At 42.8% G+C, this 25,552-nt stretch overlaps 1 protein-coding gene across 2 annotated transcripts in view; it reads left to right on the top strand.

Annotated features, from left to right (window-relative positions):
• Window positions 1-25,552, top strand: part of si:ch211-130m23.3 (LisH and SSDP domain-containing protein) — a 79,583-nt gene that overhangs the window by 37,489 nt on the left and 16,542 nt on the right. For both annotated transcript variants that reach the window (XM_010876480.5, XM_010876482.4), the window contains exons 3-4: window positions 672-733; window positions 1,123-1,207. In XM_010876480.5, coding sequence (XP_010874782.1) covers window positions 672-733; window positions 1,123-1,207 — 147 coding nt within the window. The remainder of the gene's footprint in view (window positions 1-671; window positions 734-1,122; window positions 1,208-25,552) is intronic.

The following is a 25,552-nucleotide window of genomic DNA, read 5'->3' as shown; positions in this document are numbered from 1 at the left end:
GTGTATATGTAAGTGTGCCTGCTTATCTCCGTGCCTGTGTGTGTGCGCTATGCGTATGTGGACGTATCAGGTATATCTCAGAGGAGGATGTCATTGCATGCATTGAACTTGTGTAGAGGCGTATACTACAGATGCCACAGTTTATAAAGGGAGAGCGAGTGGGAAAAAAAAGAGGAAAGAAAGCTATGGGGCTTCAGTGTGTAGGCTGTACAAAGGACCCATCGTCTCTCAGGCTGGTGCATGTCCAAAGAACAAAGACGCACCACTAACATTGGGACTGTGGGCCCTGTAGGTGTACAATGCGCACGCACACAGACACGCAGACACACACACACACACAGACACACACACACACATAAGGCATTAACATTACAGCACAGTTGAATCTTTACTTGCACTTTATATACCATCTTTGAAACATCTCTCTACTTCTCTCTCTGTCTCTCTCTTTGTCTCTCTCTCTCTCTCTCTCTCTCTCTGTCTCTTTGTCTTTCTCTGTCTCTCTCTTTGTCTCTCTCTCTGTCTCTCTCTCTCTGTCTCTTTTTTCTTTCTCTGTCTCTCTCTTTGTCTCTCTCTCTGTCTCTTTGTCTCTCTCTTTGTCTCTCTCTCTCTGTCTCTCTCTTTGTCTCTCTCTCTGTCTCTCTCTGTCTTTAACTCTGTCTCTCTGGTAGATCCGATGGGAGAAGAACATCACGCTTGGAGAGCCCCCAGGGTTCCTCCACTCTTGGTGGTGGTGAGTACAGTAGTCTGTCACCACCTTATTCTGGTGTTTTTACAGTGTCATTTGTTATAATAATGTAATGTCCATGACTCCTTTGGTGTCAGTGGGACAGCCTGTTAAAGGTCAATTATAAATGTCATTTTCTCCAAACCCTCACCCTCTCCTTCCTCTACATCCTATCCACTTTATTACAACAGGTTAGAAATGACAATAAGTTAGCTGGCCTAAAATAACTTGCCAGAGCAGAAGTGTTGATCTCAGTGGTCCCTTTTTGAGATGATGAGGAAAAGACAGGGGGACCTGTCCATTCTACCTGAGAAGCTTTGTGAATACAGGGCCTGGTAAAATTCCGTTAAGATCACAGTAATAAACATGTCGTTGTCTCCCTCCATGTGCTGCAGTGTCTTCTGGGACCTGTACTGTGCAGCGCCGGAGAGGAGAGAGACATGTGAGCACTCCAGTGAGGCCAAGGCCTTCCATGACTATGTGAGTTCCTGTCAACACTACCTAGGATGTCCAATTAAGAATGCCTCCTTTGACCAATGGGTGATATTACATTTAATAATATATTTGTTCTCTAGACCCATGTTTTCAGTAATTGAATCCCTCCTGTAAAAAACAGGTAATTAAACCTGGATATTGACATGCTTCGAACAGATGGTTTATTCAAATCCATGCTTTTGTAGCCTAAATAGAGCTGTGCTCCTAGTGGTTTAAAGCTTACCCTTGCTGAGCTTGGGGCAGCCGACCTGAGAATTTGAATGCACACACCTGGGGTCAGACAATGAGAGTGAAAGAGCCCTTGTGACAAATCAAAATCGCTGACTCATGCACCTTCATTTTAGAAGGGTGAGCGCCACTCATCGTGCAAATGTTGCAAAAACTCTTACCTCACAGCACGTTGAGTCCACAGAACAGCCGTCACACCACTGAGAGACGACATTCCCTTTCCCAGTGGAAGCCCTCAACGGCGGAACATCCTTCTTCCTCAGAGAGAACCACGGGGGACAATAAGCCTTCTCTCGAGGCAACAAACTACTCTAACTCGGCTTTCCCGAACCGGCTCCACAGCGCGTCAAAAATGCCCCCGGGTGCAGCATCTACTCGTCGTCCCGAGGACCTCCTGCGCCCACACTGAGGTGACCAAGAAGGTGAGAGGCCTTCAGCCCGCGCAGGTGCTCGGGAGCCCAACTCCACATATCCTGTGCCAACCGAGGGAGTGCAGGAGATCTGACTCCACATTGGCAACTGCTATAGGCCACCGTTGTACTGCTGTCCGACCACACCAACACATCGCCATCCCGAATCATTGGCATTGGCACGTCCCCCCAGCCAGTCAGGGATGAATCCGTATAAACCGGAATGTAAAAGGACACCCTGGCCAATGGGACTCCATGCAACAGAGTGTGCCTGTCTCTCCAATGGGCCCGATCGCGTTCTCGGGAGGCCGGGGCCAACAACAGCTTTCGACGGTGACGGACCAAGTCCAGGCAAAGCTGACTTGGGAATTAAATTATTCCAGCCTGTGTTTCTTAATCATTAACCTCATCCCCAGGCTATTATGCATCGCAGTGTTTCCTACAGGATTCTATGTTAGCAGTGGGTGGAAACTGTTGTCCTGGGGGAGTCCAGGGGCAATTTATGTTCTACCAGCCTCTCAGATTCTGTTTACCAGACAAAATTTGTTTTCACCCAATTACACCATAAAAGAAAGATAACGAATGAGGATGCCTGTAATGTTTATGAATAATGCGTCTATTTCTAATCACAAACAACATTGTACTTTGCTTAAAATCTTGTCTTGACCTGAGCAAAAATACCGGAGATAAGATGATGTCTTTTTAAGCTACCTATTTGAAGGCAATGGGTTTGTATAGCAACAAAACAAAGAGCACTCCCTTTGTGAGAATACCCCCCTCTGTGGTTCCACACACTTGCTTGAAGAATTTACATTGAACTTGAATGATCTCTTTTGCATGGTGACAAGAGCGTCATAGAAGACAACTGTAGGTGCATTTGTGCATTATTAAAATGACGAGACGATGAGAGATTGATATTCAGTTATTTTTATTGGATACCTTGCCAGGAAGTTCACCAGAGAGAAGAAAATTAAAACAGAACATTCAACAAGATACGATGTGGGGAATGATGGTGTGTGATTTTGCTGGCGATTCTTTTACAAGAAAGAAAGGTCAAATGTAATAGTCTATCCAAAAACAATACCCATTATGCACAAAAACTATGGATGATTGAAAAGAGTCTCAATAATGGTCAAATACGACATTATACGTAGCCCACTACGTATAAGGTGACTGACAATGGTAATGTAGGTAGCTATTTGCACAAAGTAGATGAAACATTGTTTAGATCACATTATATAGCATTGACAAAAACAATACAGTACATAGTCCAATTACATACAAAAGTAATAATTCAAGTTCTTAATACAATAACAAGCTAGCTAACGAGAATCCAAGCTAGAGTGAGTGTATTATTCACCTTATTGTCAGAGGAAATGTTTTTGTGACACATTTCCAGATCAAGCGCTTCCAGCCAATAGTTGTTTGCTAGGCTGCGGACTTGCGAGTGCGGTGTTGACACCTGACAAGCTGAAACACTTAGAGTGCGGTGTTGACACCTGACAAGCTGAAACACTTAGAGTGCGGTGTTGACACCTGACAAGCTGAAACACTGAGAGTGCGGTGTTGACACCTGACAAGCTGAAACACTGAGAGTGCGGTGTTGACACCTGACAAGCTGAAACACTGAGAGTGCGGTGTTGACACCTGACAAGCTGAAACACTGAGAGTGCGGTGTTGACACCTGACAAGCTGAAACACTGAGAGTGCGGTGTTGACACCTGACAAGCTGAAACACTGAGAGTGCGGTGTTGACACCTGACAAGCTGAAACACTGAGAGTGCGGTGTTGACACCTGACAAGCTGAAACACTGAGAGTGCGGTGTTGACACCTGACAAGCTGAAACACTGAGAGTGGTCTGACACGGTTTTCTATTAGATATACTCTGGAAAGGTGCTAAGTAGGTAGCTAGATGTAGGCTACCTAGTTAAGATGAATCTAATGACAATATTGTTATGGTAACCTTTCTGCAAATGCTATTTGGATTCACGTGTTCATTTGTACATCCTGTCCAGTATCAGGGAAAGTCCTGTAAGCATGTCCAGAACCTCTCCGTCGTTTCTCCCGCTGAGGAGGAGGGCGACTGTTCTCCTGTTTGGTGAATTTGTTGTTCTCTGACTCATCAGGTTTTGAGTTCCATGGTTTATTCAGATGCATTTTTGGGAGTGACCAGGTTGTAGTTTTCTGCTTACCCCAGCAAGGTTCTCTTCTCTGGCTCACCCTGCCTTAATCCTGCTGCAGGCCTAGTGGGCGCCTACTCCCCCTACGTATCCCCTCTCACTCTGAGTTTAGCACTGACAGAAGGAGAAAGAAGGAGGTTTTTTAGCGCTACTTCTGTGCACTGCTGCACCCTTAATTATACTATATGTACAAAAATAACAATGAAAAGCAAATGAAATGCCCACTCTCCACTCACTCAATCAACCCACACGTCACTCATTCAAATGTTAAAAATACACCACTAATCCCCATCTCTATCCACATCAGAATGAACACCCTTAACCCGCCAACACACTGAACTGTCTTCGTCAGCTTGTATGCTCAGTCCCTTCTCCCTTCCTCTCATGTGGGGCTTTTCTTTTGCTGCTGTGTATTAAATGTAGTCGGTTTTCCAGGTCGTCCTTCTCTGGTATTTCGCATTACTCTGCGGATTTTGTCGTAGATAATTACTCAGCCTACATGTAGAATGTTCAGTCCTTTTGACGTCAAATCAATCGCTAACAGCACAGAGTGACTCGGGCTTGAACTTGTTCAGCGACATCAGACTTTTGTTCCGACTGATCTGTCCATACAGTGAAACTGCAATTATTCCAGGTCGAACAGCCGCGCCACCCCCTGGGTATTGTTACTGATGGACACCAGATAACCGTCCTTGTATTTGGAGGGTATGAAGATGTGGTTCTGATGCAGTTCCTCTACTGTGGAGGATTTAATGGTAACTTTATGTTTAACTATGTCCTTTAGAGTTGCTCTGTGCAAATTTGAATGTTTCATTGGTCCCACCAACATTGTGATCTCTCTGGATCCTCTGCACTGTCGTCACAAACGTATGTTCAACTGGGAAGTTATCTGTAATGTTCAACTGGGAAGTTATCTGTAATGTTCAACTGGGAAGTTATCTGTAATGTTCAACTGGGAAGTTATCTGTAATGTTCAACTGGGAAGTTATCTGTAATGTTCAACTGGGAAGTTATCTGTAATGTTCAACTGGGAAGTAATCTGTAATGTTCAACTGGGAAGTAATCTGTAATGTTCAACTGGGAAGTTATCTGTAATGTTCAACTGGGAAGTTATCTGTAATGTTCAACTGGGAAGTTATCTGTAATGTTCAACTGGGAAGTTATCTGTAATGTTCAACTGGGAAGTTATCTGTAATGTTCACGCTCCAAACGGTCCCACTCATTAATGAAGACGTGTGCTTAAGTGAGTCATCTTTACATTCTAGCGAAATAATTTTTACTGAAATGGTAACATTTCCAAAACACACAAGGATTGTGTTTAATATCATCGTTTGGGATAAACAGGGACGGACGGACAATCAATAGGGTCACCCCACGCTTAACGTAAAGGTTAACAAACATGCATAATTAGCTACATTTTCATTGTGTACACCACAACAGCCTTGGTCATCTGGGTCACTGAAAATATGTTGACATGACCCACTTTTCTCCCACCGTGAGCATGTTGAGCTAGTCTTAGTGTCACTACCACCAGCACTTACTGTACACACCAAACTCCCAGCGTGCAGTGAGAGTGACAGAAAAGAGACCACATAGAGACAGAGACCACAGAGAGACAGAAGAGAGACCACAGAGAGACAACAAAGAGACAGAAGAGAGACCACTGAGTGTCATGAGACCAAAGACACAGGAGAGGCCACAGAAAGAGAAAGGTATTGTATGTATTAAGGGAAAAGGGTGGGGGGATGTGGAATATTGTGAGGTGGAGTATATGGAAGAGGTGTGTGTGTGTGTGTGTGGAAGAGGTGTGTGTGTGTGTGTGTGTGTGTGTGGAAGAGGTGTGTGTGTGTCCGTTTGAGTTGCATTGCTGGTGCAGGCAGATGATGCGGCTGATGCTGTTAATGATGATGTAGGATGTATAGGCTCCTGGGGAACGCGGCTGTAGGATGTATAGGCTCCTGAGGAAAGAGGCTGTAGGATGTATAGGCTCCTGAGGAACAAGGCCGTAGGATGTATAGGCTCCTGAGGAACAAGGCCGTAGGATGTATAGGCTCCTGAGGAACAAGGCTGTAGGATGTATAGGCTCCTGAGGAACAAGGCTGTAGGATGTATAGGCTCCTGAGGAACAAGGCTGTAGGATGTATAGGTTCTCTGAAGAACGAGGATGCAGTACTATGATGTCATCCTGGCTCTAGGGAGAGCAGCTGGAGGGCAGCCCGACCTCTGAGCCCTGAGAGTGAGGGGGGGAGACGAGTGGGGGAGTGGGAGTGAGAGTGAGGAATGGAAAGGGAGGGGGAGAGAAAATGGTGGGGAGTGTGAGTGACTGATGGAAGACAGCTATGGAGAGTGAGAGAGATATGGAGAAAGAACGAGAAGCTGGGCTAGTTTTGTCTCCCGAAAGCATCTGATGGTCAGGTATTTCATTTTGAGTGAGGGTCAGCATTTGTTTGTGGCCAAAAAGCTCTATTTTTGTTTCAATTTGATCATAGAACCTGGTGCCATAAAGGTTTCAGTGACGTTTAGCAAACTCCAATATTACAGAGGGATCCAATAATTCTGGAGGGCCCTGTATATACCAGGGCTCCTGTAGATGCTTCCATGTACATAATGATGAATATCAACAGAGAGAAAAGAGGGTCAGAAGAAGGAAGATTTGGGTTCTCATTCCTCCCTTACCTGCCTGCTTGAATGGCATGTCAACAACAACCCCCTTCAACTGCCTGCTGTATATCAACAACATACTGTACTACACAGAAAGACAGTTACTCTGTTCACAGAGTAAAAGACACCTTTATAGTTGACAATGTTGGTTAAGTAAAACACCTTGCTTGGATGCAGATTGTTGTTTTTTAAAAATGATTTGACTTTAAGGCTAATGACACATTTTGGGTAATTATGTTCAAAAAGTTAATTACTGTTTTGGTAGTAATGGAGAGAGTTGAGTGACTTTAAAGTGGTTTTAAATCATGCTTTCTTTTCTCACCTCATTTCATGGTGCCAAGGCTTCTCCATCTGTATTACAATACTGTAATATATAGTCCTGTTTGAGTCTGTAGGGGTGCGTGCCCGTGCATCCGCGCACGTGTGCGTGTGTGTGCGTACGTCCGTGTGCGTGTGTGTCTGTGTGTGTATGCGTACCTGTGTGGCTTTCCTGCCTGCACTTGCATTCATGCATGGCTGTGTGTATAAAGTATGTGTCGGATGTTAGCCAGTATTCCAGGAACTCCAGGGAAAAGTGAAGGAAGAAAAGAGGAATGAATGAATGAATGGAGGAGTCTTATGTATTGATTTCCATCTTCAGCTTGGGAAACAGCAGAACAATTATGCTAAGTGCTTTTTAAATTGTCTTCTCCAAGCTAAATGAACAAATTCCTTCTGAGCAGGGACATGCGGTCATCAAAACAAGCTATTTTTACATTATTTCTCTTTGTCCGGAAATGGACCAATTAAACTCTCAGCATATTGCTTTTCTGTCTTTCAAGAATAAGACTTCGATCCATGCAGGTCAATGAGATTAATCAAATCATCAGCAACAATCTCATTATTCTGCCATAACAGGCGTACTCTGTTAGTTTGATCTTTGGACTGGTAGTGTAAAGGGGTCCATGTACAGTAGCATCTCTTACCCCCCATTTTCAACCCAATTTCATGTAAATGAATCCATGTCCCTTTTTAACCCATGATAAGCACCGCTCTGGTTCCTAACTTTGGCATCTCCATCATACAGAGTTCCACTTAAAACATCAAACACTCTAACTGACCACTATCACTCCTCTAACTGACCACTATCACTCCTCTAACTGACCACTATCACTCCTCTAACTGACCACTATCAGTCCTCTAACTGACCTCTATCACTTCTCTAACTGACCACTATCACTTCTCTAACTGACCACTATCACTTCTCTAACTGACCACTATCAGTCCTCTAACTGACCACTATCAGTCCTCTAACTGACCACTATCAGTCCTCTAACTGACCACTATCACTTCTCTAACTGACCACTATCACTTCTCTAATTGACCACTATCACTCCTCTAATTGTCCACTATCACTCCTCTAATTGACCACTATCACTTCTCTAACTGACCACTATCACTCCTCTAACTGACCACTATCAGTCCTCTAACTGACCACTATCAGTCCTCTAACTGACCACTATCACTTCTCTAACTGACCACTATCACTTCTCTAATTGACCACTATCACTCCTCTAATTGACCACTATCACTCCTCTAATTGACCACTATCACTCCTCTAACTGATCACTATCACTCCTCTAACTAACCACAATCACTCCTCTAACTAACCACTATCACTCCTCTAACTGATCACTATCACTCTAATTGAACGCTATCACTCCTCTAACTCACTGCCATCCCTAAATCATAGTAATCCTTATCATTTTCAGGAAAAAGGTTTGTTGGTGTTCTGCCTTATTGATATAACACTGTTATCACAGCTCATTTCTTTGTGATCACATGGTGTTGAACACAAACACAAGCAAATTAAACAGGATGGAAAGAGAATCATACGAGCATGAAATTGCTTTTAAGCAACCCAAGCATGTTAGCAAACTTGGGTTGGAAACTGACATTTCCTCTGTGTTTCTTATTTCAAAATTCTGCATGCTGTACAAAGGCACGTCCACATAGGTACTGTATGTCTGTAGGTGTTGGTGTGTGTGAGCAGTGGTACTACTGCATAGAAGGTTACTTCTTAGCCAGAGAAGAACAAGTGCTAATCTGGCTGGTAAGAACTGTATTGAGTGTAGTCTAGTGTGGTGTGAGATGAGGGAGAGAGAAGGAGAAGATGGAGGAGAGATAGGTGGGGAAGGTGGGGTAGAGGAGGAACAGATGGATGTCAGAGAGAGAGATGGAGGTGAGAGGAGGGAGAGATGGAGAGAGAGAAGAAACAGAGGAGAGATGGAGGAAAAAGGAGGGAGAAATGGAGGAAAGAGGAGGGAGAAAAGGAGGAAAGAGGAGGGAGAAAAGGAGGAAAGAGGGGGGAGAGGAGGGAGACATGAGAGAGCGGGAGGAGAGGGAGATGAGATGGGGGAGAAATGAGGATGAAAGGAGGAAATGATGGATAGATTTACCTACAAAGTGACCCCCCATTTTAACACCAAGTGTACCCTAAACATGGCTGTAAAACCCTTTTCCAAGGGGGGACCTGCAAAAAAACGTGTGTTGGACCATTTTGTTTACTTTTGATGTCATTGAATTTCTGGTCTCCCTGTGTATTGCTAGACCTGGATCTCACACACACACACCCACCCAGACACTGAGATAGAGCAGGCAGGGACAGTGTGTGTGTCCTCTGGCAGGTTTCCATGGGCAGTAGGGTGTGGTTGCTGAAGGGTTGACACTGTTCTGGGTACCTGAAAACACCCCTCTCCAGATGTGACACTGTGCCCTACACACTCCCACAAACACACACACACACACACACATACACACACACATATAATAGTTACTCAGTGACACTACTCTTCACCTGCCTGTGTGTACCACATGTGTCTTTCTGAATGTGTGGTGTTAATGTGTTTGTTCATTTGTGTGTGTGTGTGTGTGTGTTAATGTGATGTGTTTTAAGGTGAGTGCATGTGTGTGTGTGTGTGTGTGTGTGTGTGTATGAGACATCCCATGGCCCTAGAGGATGCCAGTTTTCCTGCCTGTTAGGACAAGTCTTCCAGAGTGCATTTCTGTGGATGTAATGACCTCAACACCTCACTGCATTCTTCTGTCATGATATCACCGGGTAATACCAGGGCACAATGTACTTAGAATGAGAACACATCCTTTATGCATACACACAGGTACATACACACAACACGCACATCAAATAAGTGTGTGTGTGTGTGTGTGTGTGATTATGCTTCTAAGAGAGGGAGAGAAACTGTGTGTGTGTTTACATTTCGTAGATATAACATAAGCACATTCTCATGCAGGCTCTGTTGGATCTCCCAGCTCTTAAGCATTGTGGGTGCCAAGCTGCGTGTGGGACCAATGTGGGGTGGGGGGTCGCAGGAACCCCCTGTCTGTTTCCATGGCAACAGAGACCTTCTCAGCTCCTCTCTTCCAGTCTTTTCTTCTGTTTTCAAATGGAGCAGTGTGGGGGTGACTCACAGACATCGCCATGGTGATGGAAAAAGACAGTAAAGGGAGAAAAACAGGAGAATGAGAGAGGATACAGAGAGTGAGGGAGGAGTAGATAGGGGGATTTTGCATGAGAGAATAGTTGTTCTAGTTCTGGCAGAATACAGTTGATGATGGGGAAATTACTGGATATACTGCGGCTTCAGAAAGTATTCAGACCCCTTCAACTCCACCACATTGTTCTGTTATATACTGATGGTGATAAATACCCCATAATGACAAAGCAGCATTTATGGGGGGACATGTGTGCTTGAACATTTGTTTTCAAGTGTTATAACGAATGCATAAATAACATGACCGTTTATACTATATAATTGTTGCCTTTATTGTAAATGCTCTTAGCTCTTGTAAGAAAAGTTGTTTGTGAGACAACTCGACAAGATGTGTGGAAGGCTGTATCGTGTGCACCTCACGCAATTCAAGGATGTTAAACCTTTCAATGGTATTACAGATGTAAATATTGTAACTATGTAAATATTGACCACAACTATATCTACCGAGGCCCAGGGTCTGATATTAACAATGTTCTGCTGGCCCAGGGCGTGGAGACACTGTGGGTCGTCAGTCACTCAGCCGACCGAACCAGAAATGTTCAGTTTAACATGTCTTCTCTGATGCTGTACCACTGAGAACTGAAATCAAGTCTCGGAATACACTCCCAGTTGATCGGCAAACATCTCTGTAAAACCACCACTTTTCTGCAGTACCAGTATTCTGTGTTAATATATTGGGCTTTTAGCCTACTGCTCAAACCGCATTTGCTTAAAGATGCGGTCCATGATTTTTAGATGGTAGATCTCCACCTGCATTTTAACTCAGAAAAGGATGACCAAGGTATAGTTTTACTTCTCAAAGAGTGAATTCCCCCCACATTTCTGGGAATTGTCTCTCTCACTATAATACTTCAAAAAACTCCATTAGGCCAGTATACACTTCATGCTGCATGTTTCTGAACATGAAGGTTATGGCCAATCGCTGGTGGAGAAATAAAGGAATAAGCAATTTGGCATGTTGCCCTGCTTGTCGCTCACCATGCTGCACACTTGTGAGCTGGTGAACGCTGGCGGTTTGTGTCAAGTAGTGATTGTCTTTTAACAATAGTGATTGTCTTGTAACAGGAGTGCTAACATTGAAAGTAGTTTGTAGACCATAGGAGATAACACCTGAGGAGCTGGTAGCCACTGTGTTGATTTTGGATCCACTATCTACAATTGTTTTAGTATCATGTTAAACTATGACTGTGGGCAAAGCTGCCCGTGGGACAAATCTGTATGGGTTACATTTTCTTGGTCCAAATATTCTATTTAATCACCAGGAATTTACCAAAAAATGTCTTTATTTTAGGCAACTAAATATGTTCACAAATATCCCATCCATTAAAATGAGAGTACATGATCATGTCTCAATGTAATCAAGGTATGCAAGGATTTCTATCCCTTTTTGGGATGAGTCGCGGTCAGTTTGTAGTGTAGAAATGATATACCCAGCTACTTGTTCTCCATCAGATGTTTTCCTTCCACAACCCTTTTTTCTCCCCTCCGTTTTGTTTTCTCTTTTTGTCTCTCCTTCCTCCCTTCTTGTCTCTTGGTGGTGTGTAGTTCTATAAAGCCAGTAGTCGTGTTGTCCTCAGGAGTGTTTTCCACTGCCGTCGTGCTGGCTCATGTCACGCATGTTTAGACATGTCGGGCAGGCACGATTGTGCGTCATACGTAGACACGCTCAGCTGCTCAGCTGCTGGGGGGGGGGGGTTGTCTGACAGACTGGATCTGTGTCCCAAATGGAACTCTCCCCTCCTCTCTCCTTCGTAATCTCTCACCCCTCACTGCCCTCTCTAAACCCACCTCTCTCCTTCACCTTTCCCCCGCCCCCTCGTCTTTCTCCCTTCCTCCTTCTTCTCTCCTTGCTGCTCTCTCCTCTCTCTCCTTGCTTCTCACTCCTCTCTCTCCTTGCTTCTCTCTCCCTTCTCTCCCACCCTGACATAAAATCAATCCATCATTCATACTAGCACAGAATCCTCCCAGTACAGAATCTCTTCTCCATCTGAAGATGTTTGATATTAAATCCACCTGACTAGGAGTTAAGTCCCTGTGTCTGCCTGTGTACTCAGTCTAAATCTCTTATCTCCATGTTGCTTTGGAAGGCCAGGTCAGATAGTAGAGGAGTAGTGCGGTGTAGGGCAGCTCCTGGCCCTCCGGTCCTATCATTTACACTAATATAAATCTATGGATGGGTGGCTCTAACAGAATCTCTCCACAGACAAACTTCTTTTATTATACCGCTGTGTGTGTGTGTGTGTGTGTGTGTGTGTGTGTGTGTGTGTGTGTGTGTGTGTGTGTGTGTGTGTGTGTGTGTGTGTGTTGTTCTGTGTGCCCACGTGCATGCGCTATACTACCATGTCTTTATGGCTGAGAGGTGTTTCACATCAGGAATAAATGTAATGCAGTCAGTCAGGGTCCTAGCCAGTGTTCCCTTTGAAGCTTCACGTTAGCAGGGCCATGCAACCACAGAGAAGACAAGCCAGCATGCACACAGGCACGATGATAAAGCTCACTGTGTTCAGCCTATTTGTTTAGAAAAGATGATTGTGATATCGGCCCATTTACATTGCAAATGCCAAGTTAATTCTAAGTTTCTATTCACTATGAAACCATGGTGCCTCCCTACCGAGCAGCATGGGGAACTGCATCTAACGTCCGGCTATGCCGAAACACCACATCCCACATCCCCTAGCTCTTTGTTCTGACACCCCTGGTCTCTTGGCCATCCCAGCCTTATGGGAGGGCTGCTTCCACTTAGCCCAGACAAAACCCTTTTCTGTCCTGACACCCCAATGCTTCCCTTTAAAACTAGGAACGCAGGATCCCTGCCCATTTTCCAAAAACTATAGAGACAAACTTTTTAAAGAGAATCTAAAATAAATCTAAAATATGACTTAAAGCAGTATTTCGAGATGGGCTTGTATATGCAAATAGGTCAATAATCAAATGGCCTACATTGTCTAATATTCTGTATTGTAATGATAAAACAGTATATTCTGTAAGGGTGGTTTCTTGCATCATGTAACACAGTACAGTGCAATTTCCAGACGTCTGTTCAGCATATGGTTTTGCAAGTACATAATCATTAATTAAAGAGGCATTTTATCATAGCCACATACTTAATGTGCTAATTACACATTTTAGCAAAGATACATTTGTGTTATGAAAACAGAACACTTCCTCAACACAATCTTGAACCAGCAAATTTGAGTTTTGAGGTTGATCTTCTCTACTTGCCTGTTCATGAAATTCCGCAAGTTATATAATTCTGGCTGTAGTTATTACAAGCAAACACAGAAAAGTGCTCTCTTGCTTTTCATAAATAAAGCAAATTCATATTCTTTCAACATTTGCCTAGCGGATTACATGAAGGTAACTATCATCATTTAGAACTAGGACACCTGTTTAGTTTTGTCATTGCCCTCACCTTTGTTCCTGATCACTGTCCCAAGTTCCTTTTTTCTTGATGTGACATTATTTGGATTCCATTCCTTCTGTACATCTTTTTTGTTCATGTTTTGTTCTTATGGTCAATTTTAAGTTTTGTACCGTTTAGGTATTTGTAGCAATATTGTTTACCAGTAGAAATATGTATTGTTGCTCAACTTTCCAGAAAATCTGGTAATTCTATGAAAGATGCCAACTTTTCTTGGACAAAATGTTCTGACAGTAGCCAGAATAACAGCTGTAATCGTATCTAAAAAGAGTAGACAATACATTTTAAAGTAAATAGGTAGCAACATATCCAAAAAGTTTATTCTCACAGGCACAGTTTTCAACACGCAAGATTAAAATCAATTGCTGTTTTAACTGGCCTTATCTAAAAGGTTTTGGCCAAGAAGTATCTTCAACGTTTCTCTTCAGAGATGGGAGAACCTGCCCAAAGGACAATCTCTGCAGCACTCCAATCAATCAGGCCACATCTTGACGTGCCAATATTTGCCCACTCTTCTTTGTAAAAGCGCTCCAAATCTGTCAGATTGAGATCTCCTGTGCACAGCCCTCTTCAAATCACCCCACAGGTGTTCAATTGGATTCAGGTCTGGGCTCTGGCTAGGCCATTGCAAAATGTTAATCTTCTTCTAGTGAAGCCATGCTTTTGTGGATTTGGATGTGTGCTTTTGGTCATTGTCGTGCTGAAAGGTGAACTTCCCCTTCATCTTCAGCTCTGTGCCAAAATTGCCTGGTATTTGGAACTGTTAATAATTCTCTCCACCCCTGTTCCAGCTGAAAAAAAACAGCCCCAATGCATGATGCTGCCACCACCATGCTTCACTGTGGGTATGGTGTTCTTTGGGTGATGTGCAGTGTTGTGCAGTGTTGTTTTTGCGCCAAACATACCTTTTGGAATTATGGCCAAAAAGTTCAACCTTGGTTTCATCAGACCATAACACATTTTCCCATGTGCTTTTGGGGGACTTGATTGTTTGTTTTTGCAAACTTCAGTTGGGCTTGGATGTTTTTCTTTGCGAGAAAAGGCTTCCGTCTTGCCACCCTACCCCATAGCCCATTCATATGAAAAATATGGGAGATTGTCACATGTAGCACACAGCCAGTACTTGCCAGAAATTCCTGCAGTTCCTTTAATGTTGCTGTAGGCCTCTTGGAAGCCTCCCTGACCAGTTTTCTTCTCGTCTTTTCAACAATTGTGGAGGGATGTCCAGTTCTTTGTAATGTCTCTGTTGTGCCATATTTTCTCCACTTGATGATGACTGTCTTCACTGTATTCCATGGTATATCTAATGCTTTGGAAATTCTTTTGTACACTTCTCCTGACTGATATCTTTCAACAATGAGATCCCTCTGATGCTTTTGAAGCTCTCTGCGGACCATGGCTTTTGCTCTGAGATGCAACTAAGAAAATGTCAGGAAAATCCTACTAGAACAGCTGAAATTTGTGATTCATCAGAGTCACTTTAAATGATGGCAGATGTGTAATGACTTCTATGAGTTTGGTTAATTCTGAACACAGCCATATCCCCAGTTATAAGAGGGTGTGCACACTTATTATTATTGTTATTGTAAGGTTTTTATTTTTCATTTTTCCTCCTCAAAGATTTCCGTTTGTTTTTCAATTGAATTTTTCACACTATAGGTTGCATTAAAAGTGGAAAAAGTTCTGATATGATTTATCTTTGTCTCATTCTTTTACATCACAAAAACCTGAAATTTTATCAGGGGTGTGTAAACTTTTTATATCCACTGTATGTTGATCATTTTCAATAAATCTGAAAAATAATCGATGATTTATCATTATGGAGTATTGTGTGTAGATTAATGGTAAATGTTTTAACTCATTAAATAATAAATTAAGTCTATAAGTTGAAGGGATCTGAATACTTTCCCGAAGAAGGTACAAGTAAAAACCCAATTCTACAGTATGTGGAAATGCAGTGGGATTTGGGATAGTTTTTTAGGCTAATATTTTGCTCACTGTACTGTACTGTTCCTGTGATTAGGGCCATGATGATTCTAATGCCTTGTAATGATGGAAGAGTGCAATTGGGCATTTTGGGTTGTTACTCTGGAGAGCAGTATGATACTTGGAAAGAGAGAGGACAAGAAGAGAGTCTTAGAGAAATGGAAAGATGTGATAAGAAAGAATCCCATTATTTAAAATTGAAGTAATGACAATTAAAACTGCCTTCCCGGGGTTTTTGCAACTGGTTGTAAAAGTGGCACTGTTGGGCCATAAAAGGTACCCCGGAAATTGTGTAGTGTGTCATATATGTGCTGATATGTGCCTCATATCATCAAAACCAGTTGCTTTCACGCTTGGAATTTAAATTTGCTAAAAATCTTCTACTACATCTTTAACAGGGCGATTCAGTAGAAAATAAATGACAACAATACAATTTAAAAAGTGATTAAGGTTGGAATGCTATTGTCCTGGTTGGTTATTCCGCTGACTGTCCTTATGGGCGTGGCAGGAAGCTACATTTTTACATGTAGAATGGCACAAAAGGTTTTCCTCACCACATATTGGCTTTTCTGTTTTACTTTTGAAATGTTTGTACGATTTTAGTTGGGTGAATGAAATGTACTCTAAGTTTACACAGTTCTCTCTGTGTAGGAGAAAAGCGTCTCTACACAGCGTCTCCTCTTTGGGTAGCCACATCTGCCTGTGACGACCAGTCTCTCTTGCTAGGCTGTGCTAGCAAGGCATTCTCTCAGTCTCTCTCTATTTCTGGTAGAGGGACCGATAAGAGAGGATTTAACTTTAGGGTTCTTTGTGGTTGCTCTGTGTGGACGTGCACCCAGAACGGGATAAATATTTACTCCTGGCTGGAGTTTGAGCCGGATATTTTGGCTAAACAGCAGAGATCTAAGAGGAGCATGTGAATTCACATTTCAACATGTTAGTGTTTCCCACTGGCTGCGATGGCACGGAGCGAAACAACACACACATGCACACTGTACGCACACACTCACACACTCACACAGTCACACGTCTCATGAAGTGCTCATAGAAGGCTTCTCTGTTGAAATGTAGGCACCTACTCTCTGCCTATCTAACAGTCGTTTGGGCAAGGTCCTGTCAATATCAGGATGTATTTTGAAACGTTCTTCCTATTGTAAAATGAATCAGGCAGTGAGTGATGGACCATTGGCTCAGAAGTAAATCGCACGGCGTGCTGATGTCTGGTCGCCATGGGAGACAGTGAATAATGCATGGTAAAAGCAGGGGAAAACTATTCTCATCTCTCAGAGAAGCACACGATTTTCTTTCCTGGCTTAATGTTAAGTTTTGTTTCCACCACTACTGGTTTCCATCCTCTCGGGGTCCTAATATAATACAATCAAATCAGTGGAGACCCAAAGCACGCACAAGCACGTTCCCACACACGCCATTAGTCTACAGAGTAATGACCAAATAGAAACATGATACTGTTATTTACACCAAGTTGTTTTCCTCGACAAAATCCATTCCGATTTGCCAAACCAGATGTGCATTAGTGTATGTGTTTGTGTTTCGTGTAGAGGGGTATCTTTTCTCCATTTCCTCCCCCTCATTCAGGATGTGGACTAATGGTGTTTGAGAGGATGAAGGGAGCGAGGAAAAGAAGTGGGGTTGGAGAGCAGGGTGTGAAAGGGAGAATGAGGAAGGGAGAACAGGAGAGAGAGGGAGGGAGTTTGAGAGAGAGAGCGGGAAGGAACGAGGGAGGGAAGGAGGGAGGGAGGGAGGCAGAGAGAGAGAAAAGCGCCAGGAATGCGGAGTGAGTGAAAAGAAAAGGAAAGAGGGAGAGAGGTAAAGAGAGGTGAAAACAGAATTAAAGGGAAGGAGGTGCAGAGAGAAATGGGAGGAGAATGAGGTAGAGAGAGAGAATGTGAGGGAGAGCAAGTGGGAAAGAGGTTGACAGAGAAAGGGAAAGACAGGGAGGACGAGAAAGGGAGTAAGAGAGAGAGGGAATGTGAGGAAGAGATAGGGAGGGAGCTGTTAGTGAGTTCCTTCCTGTGTCATTTGTATTTCCTGTGTTAATTGTGGCCTTGAAACCAGTAAGACCACCCCCTTCACATACACACACTCCCTGTCCCACCAGAGTGACTTTTTCTTTCCCTGACTACCTCTTTCCATGACTCCCCCCAAACATCTATCCATGTTTATGCTGACAGGCATGTTACCAGAGGTTCTGCTGCAGACTTCCTATCTACACTTCAAAAAGTGACTGTCTCCATCAGTTGTAGAATGGAGAGTTGTTTATGTCAGGATGGTATGGGGTACACATTCAATCTCCACGCTGATTTTGTACACTCATAGCAAGAGAGGGAGAGAGGGAGTGAGAGTAATGGAGAAGGAAAGACAATTGTTCTAAGTAGGGTGAGCGTCTTGCAAAGTCCCACTCAACTTTTGTTAATTATTGCATTTTTCACTATAAAAGGAAGTGCAATAATCTCATACGACAAACCCTTTTAGATGACAAATTGGAACCAGATCTGGATCCACCTGAACCGACCTGGGAAGGACAGAGTCCTGGCCGGGGATGTAGTGGAGGGTGGGAGAGGTGCTCCAAGCTTGGCTCAGTAGGTAAACTATGCAGCCTCTGCACCCGGTTTCCTGCTGGCAAATCTTCAGTTGTTGTCTTCGGACAAGGCTTCAGTCACGGAAGAACGTGACTGAAGCCTTCTTATAGAACACGACTAATGAAAGAAACTCTGAACTAGACACTTGATCCGGACATTTCTTTCTGGTCCCTACGTTAAGAACAGCGCAAGTCACTGCTCTCACAATCTTGAGGATCTAACGCAAAAATTCTGTCAGCCAGCACAAATTCTCTCAACCGGATATAGCGTTTGTTGTCACGTGAGACCTTAATCAAGCTAATCGTTTGAAATATCACCAATACGGTTTATGCCATGCTAAAGGTAAAATATATTGGACCGTGTGTATACCAATTTAAGGGGCACAAAGCCATTCCACACCCTAAACTCACTTTCCCCTCTTTCTTTTCCCTATCTTCAATGAGCAATACGAGCGAGAGCCACCAATGTATAAGACAGTGAAGCAGTGGACTCTAGCGTATTCTATGCTGCTAGACTGCTTTGAGAATACAGACCAGACCATGTTCAGAGATGCTTTCTTCAGGATCTCAAATCCTCCAAGTCCTCAAATCCATTTAAGAGGCAAAAATAAAAGACTAAAGCTCAAATCTATGTTCTACAACTCATGCTTAAGATTCATGTGACAAGGACTACATGCCATCGTGGACAAGGCAAAAACTAGCTTGCCTAGATATACTGATCGCTCCCTAAGCACATTCTACACTCTTTGAGTCTGACAATATTAAGTCCTGACAACAAGGTGTGCCTGCCCTGAGGCTGACGTGAGGGACACTATAAAGAGTGAACACTTGCAAAGCCACTGGTCTAGACTGCATTCCTGGTTGTGTTCCAACCAGCTGACAGGCAAAGTATTGTGTTGTATAGTTTGCTTTGTTTAGTATTTTCATATAACTATTAAATCTTGAAGCTTGACAGTAAGAGGAAAAGAGATAAACTGGGTTACAGTCGGGTGAAACAGATTATAGTTGAAGAGCTGGATTAGTTGAAGGTTGTATATGAAAGAGACAGACTTAGGCTGTATAGAAGAAAGCTGTTGTCTAGGAGAGAGTGAGATGGAGTTAGGCTTTATAGAAGCGAGATAGAGAATGTTATCATCCTGGAACATACAAGGTCTTGGGTCCTATGGCCTAAACACAGACTTTAGCAGTAAGGTTGGAAACATAGATATTCTCATCCTACACAAGAAATTATATGAAGGAGAGAAACTCACTGGTTGCCATCTGGGGTACAGAAACTGGTAGTCCCGTCCACCAAACTAGCAGAGGTCACAGACTCCATCATTTATTATTAAATGTATCAAAACAGAAAAATCTTTCAATAACTAAAGAAATGATCACAACAGAGAAAATGTAATCCCTACTACACAACTCCCTGAAGAAATAGTTTCTCTGCTGCTGTGAAGTTATACACTTAGCTGTAGGAAACCTGAATGGGATATTCGACCAGCTACAATTTAATATTGAAAAAGAATCTAAGCCGAAGAGGTAATCAAATGAAGAACAATGAGAAATTGTTCCACAAGGAATGTAAAAACCTAAAAAATACAAAAACAAAAACAATACAAAAAAACACAAATAATATGATTAGGGAACTGCATGTCAGAAAAGAGATATTGTGATTGAACAGTCAATAGAATCAAACAACATCTTTGAAAATTGGAAAACACTAAATAAGCAACACAAGATTCTAGCTTTCCAAAATGGATAAACTACTTCTACGTATGACAAAAAATAAGAAAGAGAATCAAATGCAAAATTTTGATCAGCTGTTAACAACTATCAAAAAAATCCACTGGATTCTCCAATCACATTAAACAAAAATCTTTCAACACATAAATGCCTGCAGTGTTGATGGTGTACTAAACAAAATTATAGCAGCAATCACAAATATAAAGCCATTTTAAACCCTTCAATGTTATCCTTTGCTCTGGTATCTCCCCCAATGTTTTGGAACCAAAATCCTAAAAAGCTGAGATAAATTTGACCCCAGTAATTATAAATGTGCCAATTTTACCTTACCACACAACAGGCCATGTATACATCCTGCACAGCATAACTGACAATTAAACAAAACAAAAGCAAGGTCTTCTCATGATTTGAATTAATAAATTAATATTGATTAAAAAACAGTGTTTCACTAAAGCAAAGAAATAATGACATTCTTCAACTGGGTTGTAAATGAGCTAACAGACATGGCACGAATGGCCTTCTAGACCATCAAAAATAACATAAAACTCACCATCCCAATTAGGATCAGGGATTGGGGCATGTTTGTGTAGGTTAACTACAGTCAGTTATAAAATCCATTGCCCTCTATGGTTGTGAGGTCTGGGGTCCACTTTGGTAAATGAATTATACAAACACCCTGTTGATATTCTGCATGCCGTACTTTGCAAAAGTTTTTTGAGTGCACAATGCAAAACCTCAAATTATGCATGCAGAGATGAATTAGGACAATACCCACTAATTATCCAAATCCAGCTAAATTATAGTAATATTTAAACTTTGCATGCCCAAGCTTTAAGCTACTGAGAGATTAACATAGAGAAGAGAGTCCAGCTAGCTATGGGATCTGTTCACAAACCCAAACAGACCTTATGGAGGCCTACATGAGGAATACAGTTAGATCAAACTAATTCATGAGAGATTTGTAATGTGTATTATATAGATAAATAGAGACAGTTGGCTGTGTAGGATATAATGACAGAATGAGACAGTTGGACTGTGTTGGAGACGGAGACACAGTGAGACATTTGTGCCGTGTTGGAGACAGAGACACAGTGAGACAGTTGGGCTGTGTTGGAGTCAGAGACACTGAGACAGTTGGGCTGTGTCAGAGACAGAGACACAGTGAGACAGTTGTGCTGTGTTGGAGACAGAGACACAGTGAGACAGTGAGTCAGCATTGGTAAACAGACAGAGACGACTGTGCCTGTTGGGATTCCACTCACGTCTCTGAGTCTCTTCAGTCTCTTCTGTAATCAGCAGACATGAGTTCTTCCCTCCCAGTGGTGCAATACTCCTGAGAACACCACTGTTTATTGACACACACACACACACAGTTAAAGACACACACACACAGACACACAAGCATAGGAACAAAGAATGCAATTACACAGAACAGTGCAACATATTTAAAAGAATAACTATACATACAAGTATTAGAAGTATAGTTAGAAAGACTGTAATGTAGATATAATGTAGATGGTTATATACAGAGGTATAGGAAATGTTGGACTATATTCTGGGCAGGCAGGCATTTGATATGTGTAAATGTAATCTCTGAGATACCTAGAACCTAATCTGGCATAATTAAATTCTTGGTCCATGTGATAAAAAAGAAGATGATCATGAGGATAATCAAGCCTATTATGAAGAGCTCCACACTTTGGTTTTGAAATGAACAGTGAAGTGTGTGGACCAAATGTCCCTCCTTCTCTGAATGAAGAGTGAAGTGTGTGGACCAAATGTCCCTCCTTCTCTGAATGAACAGTGAAGTGTGTGGACCAAATGTCCCTCCTTCTCTGAATGAAGAGTGAAGTGTGTGGACCAAATGTCCCTCCTTCTCTGAATGAACAGTGAAGTGTGTGGACCAAATGTCCCTCCTTCTCTGAATGAACAGTGAAGTGTGTGGACCAAATGTCCCTCCTTCTCTGAATGAACAGTGAAGTGTGTGGACCAAATGTCCCTCCTCTGAATGAACAGTGAAGTGTGTGGACCAAATGTCCCTCCTCTGAATGAACAGTGAAGTGTGTGGACCAAATGTCCCTCCTCTGAATGAACAGTGAAGTGTGTGGACCAAATGTCCCTCCTTCTCTGAATGCTGCTCATTATCTATGCCTCCCGTTATATCATGACAGATCCATTATGTTGAGGTAGACGTTCTACCTAACATTAAATAGTGTCTGTATCGTATTCCCTATTATGGCAGTTTGCACTACTTCAGACCAGACCAACAGGGATGTTAGTATTTAACCATGAAACCCGGTGTGTTGGAAACCTGTGGGTCAATGTGTAAGTTGTATGGGGATTTTAGTGGTTTTTTGGGTGTCCCAAAAACGCCCTAAACACACACAACCCTCAACATAACTTTTTGTGCATTTATGTGCAAATTCACAGTGAGACCGTGTTGTCTGTGGAGGTCTTCGGAGCAGTTCCCATACCAAACTGTGATGCAGTCAATCAGGATTCCGTCGAAGGTCCATGCATTGTGTTTTTCAGTTTCCTTGGGGAGTTGAGCCACTGTTGCGCCTTTTCGACAGCGTTTGGTGGCGTTGATGTTCAAAGTCTTGTGATCACAGAGGAAATTCAAACATCTGACTCCACTAAAGCTTGGTTGATGCGGGTTGGGCACGTTCCCTCCTATGCTTCCTTATACCGACAACGTATTCTGCTGACGTGGAGGGAGAGGCTGTTATCCTGGCACCACAATGCCCGTTTTCTTACCTCCTCCTTGTAGACATTGTTATCAGGCCTTGCAACCAAAGTGTCGTCAGCAAACCTGGTGGTGGAATTGGTGTTGTGCAGAGCCACGCAGTCCTGGGCTGACAGGGTGTAAAACCCGAGTTGAGGACACTCGTTTGGGTTTTTGACTCACAGAGGAAATGGTGTTGTTGCTATATCTCACAGCTGGAGGTCCTTCCGTCAGAAAGTCCAGTGTTTCAGAAAGTGCCAGAAAGCATATTCTCAAATATGCTTTCTGGCAAGTCCTAGCTGAGATTTGATGTGATTTCTTTCCAGCAAATGGTTTCTTTTTACCACTTCCATGAAGGCCACTTTCGTGAAGCACCCAGGCTGTTGGAGTATACACAGTGTCTCCCAGCTCGGCCCTGGGAGACTATCTCCTTTAGAGACACCACAGTCTTCTTGGTGGCCTCCCTGATTTGTGCCCTTCTTGTCTCGATATTCTGTTTTTGAGGACAACCTGTTCTGGAGCTGTGCCATTCTCTCTGTGTCTTAATAATGGACTTTACTGTACTCCAGGGGATATTCAATGCCTCAGATTTCTTTTATATCTTACCCATGATTGGGGTTTTTGAAGAACCTTACTCTGGATGTGCTTTGAATGTTCTTTCGAATTGAACTAACCAAATGTGGGACGGTCCAGAAATCATGTGAAACACCTTGATTACATACAGATGACTCCATTCAACTAATTATGGGACTTCTGAAGACATTTGGTTGCACGACATCAAATTCAGGATTCATAGTAAGGGGCTGAATACAATCAATTATTTTATTTTTTTATATTTATAATGAATTTGTATATTTTGTTTTTCACTGCAAAAACTCCTGATTGAATACATTTTAATTAAATGTTGCAGCACAATAAAATGTGGAAAAGTCCAAGGGAGTGAATATTTTTGTTTCGTTAGGGATTTGTACATCTGAAAAAACAAAAAAAAACAAAAACATCACTGATGTTTCAACTGGCAGTTTTGAGATGTGTGTTCAGGGACTGGGAAATGGTAGTGTAGAGACAGTGGTGAGGCCATGGGGTGGAATGGTAGTCTAGAGACTGTGTTGAGGCTGGGGCATGGTAGTGTAAAGACTGTGTTGTATGTTGAGGCCAGGGGATGGGAGATGGTAGTGTTGAGACTTTGTTGAGAGCAGGGGCTTGGAGATAAAATCTAATCAAATTTATTTATAGAGTACAATTCTTACGAAATGCATTTCAAAATAAAAATAGTTAATAAATACTGCTTTGATATAATATGTGAATTGCAGTAAAGTAAATTAAATTTTTAATTTTATAAATAAATATGGTAGTGCAGAGACTGTGTTGTGGTTCAGGGACTGGGGGATGGTTTGAATAGAGACTGTGTTGAGGCTGGGTGATGGTTTGTGTAGAGACTGTGTTGAGACTGGGGGATGGCTTGTGTAGAGAATGTGTTGAGAGGCCAGGGACTGGGGGGTGGTTTGTGTAGAGACTGTGTTGAGGCTGGGAGATGGTTTGTGTAGAGGCTGTGTTGAGAGGCCAGGGACTGGGTGATGGTTTGTGTAGAGACTGTGTTGAGACTGGGTGATGGTTTGTGTAGAGGCTGTGTTGAGAGGCCAGGGACTGGGTGATGGTTTGTGTAGAGACTGTGTTGAGACTGGGGGATGGTTTGTGTAGAGCCTGTGTTGAGAGGCCAGGGACTGGGTGATGGTTTGTGTAGAGAATGTGTTGAGAGGCCAGGGACTGGGGGGTGGTTTGTGTAGAGACTGTGTTGAGGCTGGGAGATGGTTTGTGTAGAGGCTGTGTTGAGAGGCCAGGGACTGGGTGATGGTTTGTGTAGAGACTGTGTTGAGACTGGGTGATGGTTTGTGTAGAGGCTGTGTTGAGAGGCCAGGGACTGGGTGATGGTTTGTGTAGAGCCTGTGTTGAGAGGCCAGGGACTGGGTGATGGTTTGTGTAGAGACTGTGTTGAGAGGCCAGGGACTGGGTGATGATTTGTGTAGAGACTGTGTTGAGGCTGGGAGATGGTTTCTGGAGAGACTGTGCTGAGGGCTAGGGAATATCTGGATAATGTTTTTCTTGTTGCTTTATATGAAAAGGGCTGCTTCGTCAGCAGGTTAGGTAAATATTTATTCCCACCCTCTTACACTCTTTCTCTTGCCAGGGTCTTCACTATGCAATATTACCACCATACTCGGATGCTGATATGACAATACTTAGCATTTTGTAATGCGATTTTAGTGCAGAGGTACTAGTAGGATAATAATATTGTAAAAACAATATCTCCCTTTCTCTTTCCCTCTTTCTTTCTCTTTCACCCATCTTTCTGCTTTCTCTTTCTCCCTCTCTCTCTCCCGGTCTCATGTTATTTCTCAGTTTCTCTTGCTATCGCTCCCTGTTGCTCTCCCTACCTCTAGGCATCTCTCATGCTTTCCGTCTCTCTCTCCCTGCCTCCAAGAAGACAGACTCAGCAGACCTTCGGAGTGAAAAGCATGAAAACAACCGTAGCACTACCAGTGTGTAGTTTTGCGAACCCCCAGTCTTTCACACACTTTATTTGAAACACCGTTCCTGAACAATGTTCTCCACCACCGAGCCATCCATCCACACCTTCATATGTTGAAAGGGATAATCTATCCTAATTACATATTTATATATATATTTATTTTTTTACCCTGCTGGCAGTATATAGAAACATTTTCACAGCGACTATTATTCTGTGTTGTTGGGCATTGTTTCCGAATGCTGATCTTTCAGCATGTGTGGCACAAATCCCAACCAAGTCCTGGTATCAATATTAGCATTAATTCCTTGTG

The sequence above is a fragment of the Esox lucius genome, chromosome 13 (assembly GCF_011004845.1).
Source record: "Esox lucius isolate fEsoLuc1 chromosome 13, fEsoLuc1.pri, whole genome shotgun sequence".
NCBI lineage: Eukaryota > Metazoa > Chordata > Actinopteri > Esociformes > Esocidae > Esox > Esox lucius.
The sequence above is the reverse complement of the archived record's forward strand: the minus strand, read 5'-3'. Positions and strand labels throughout refer to the sequence as shown.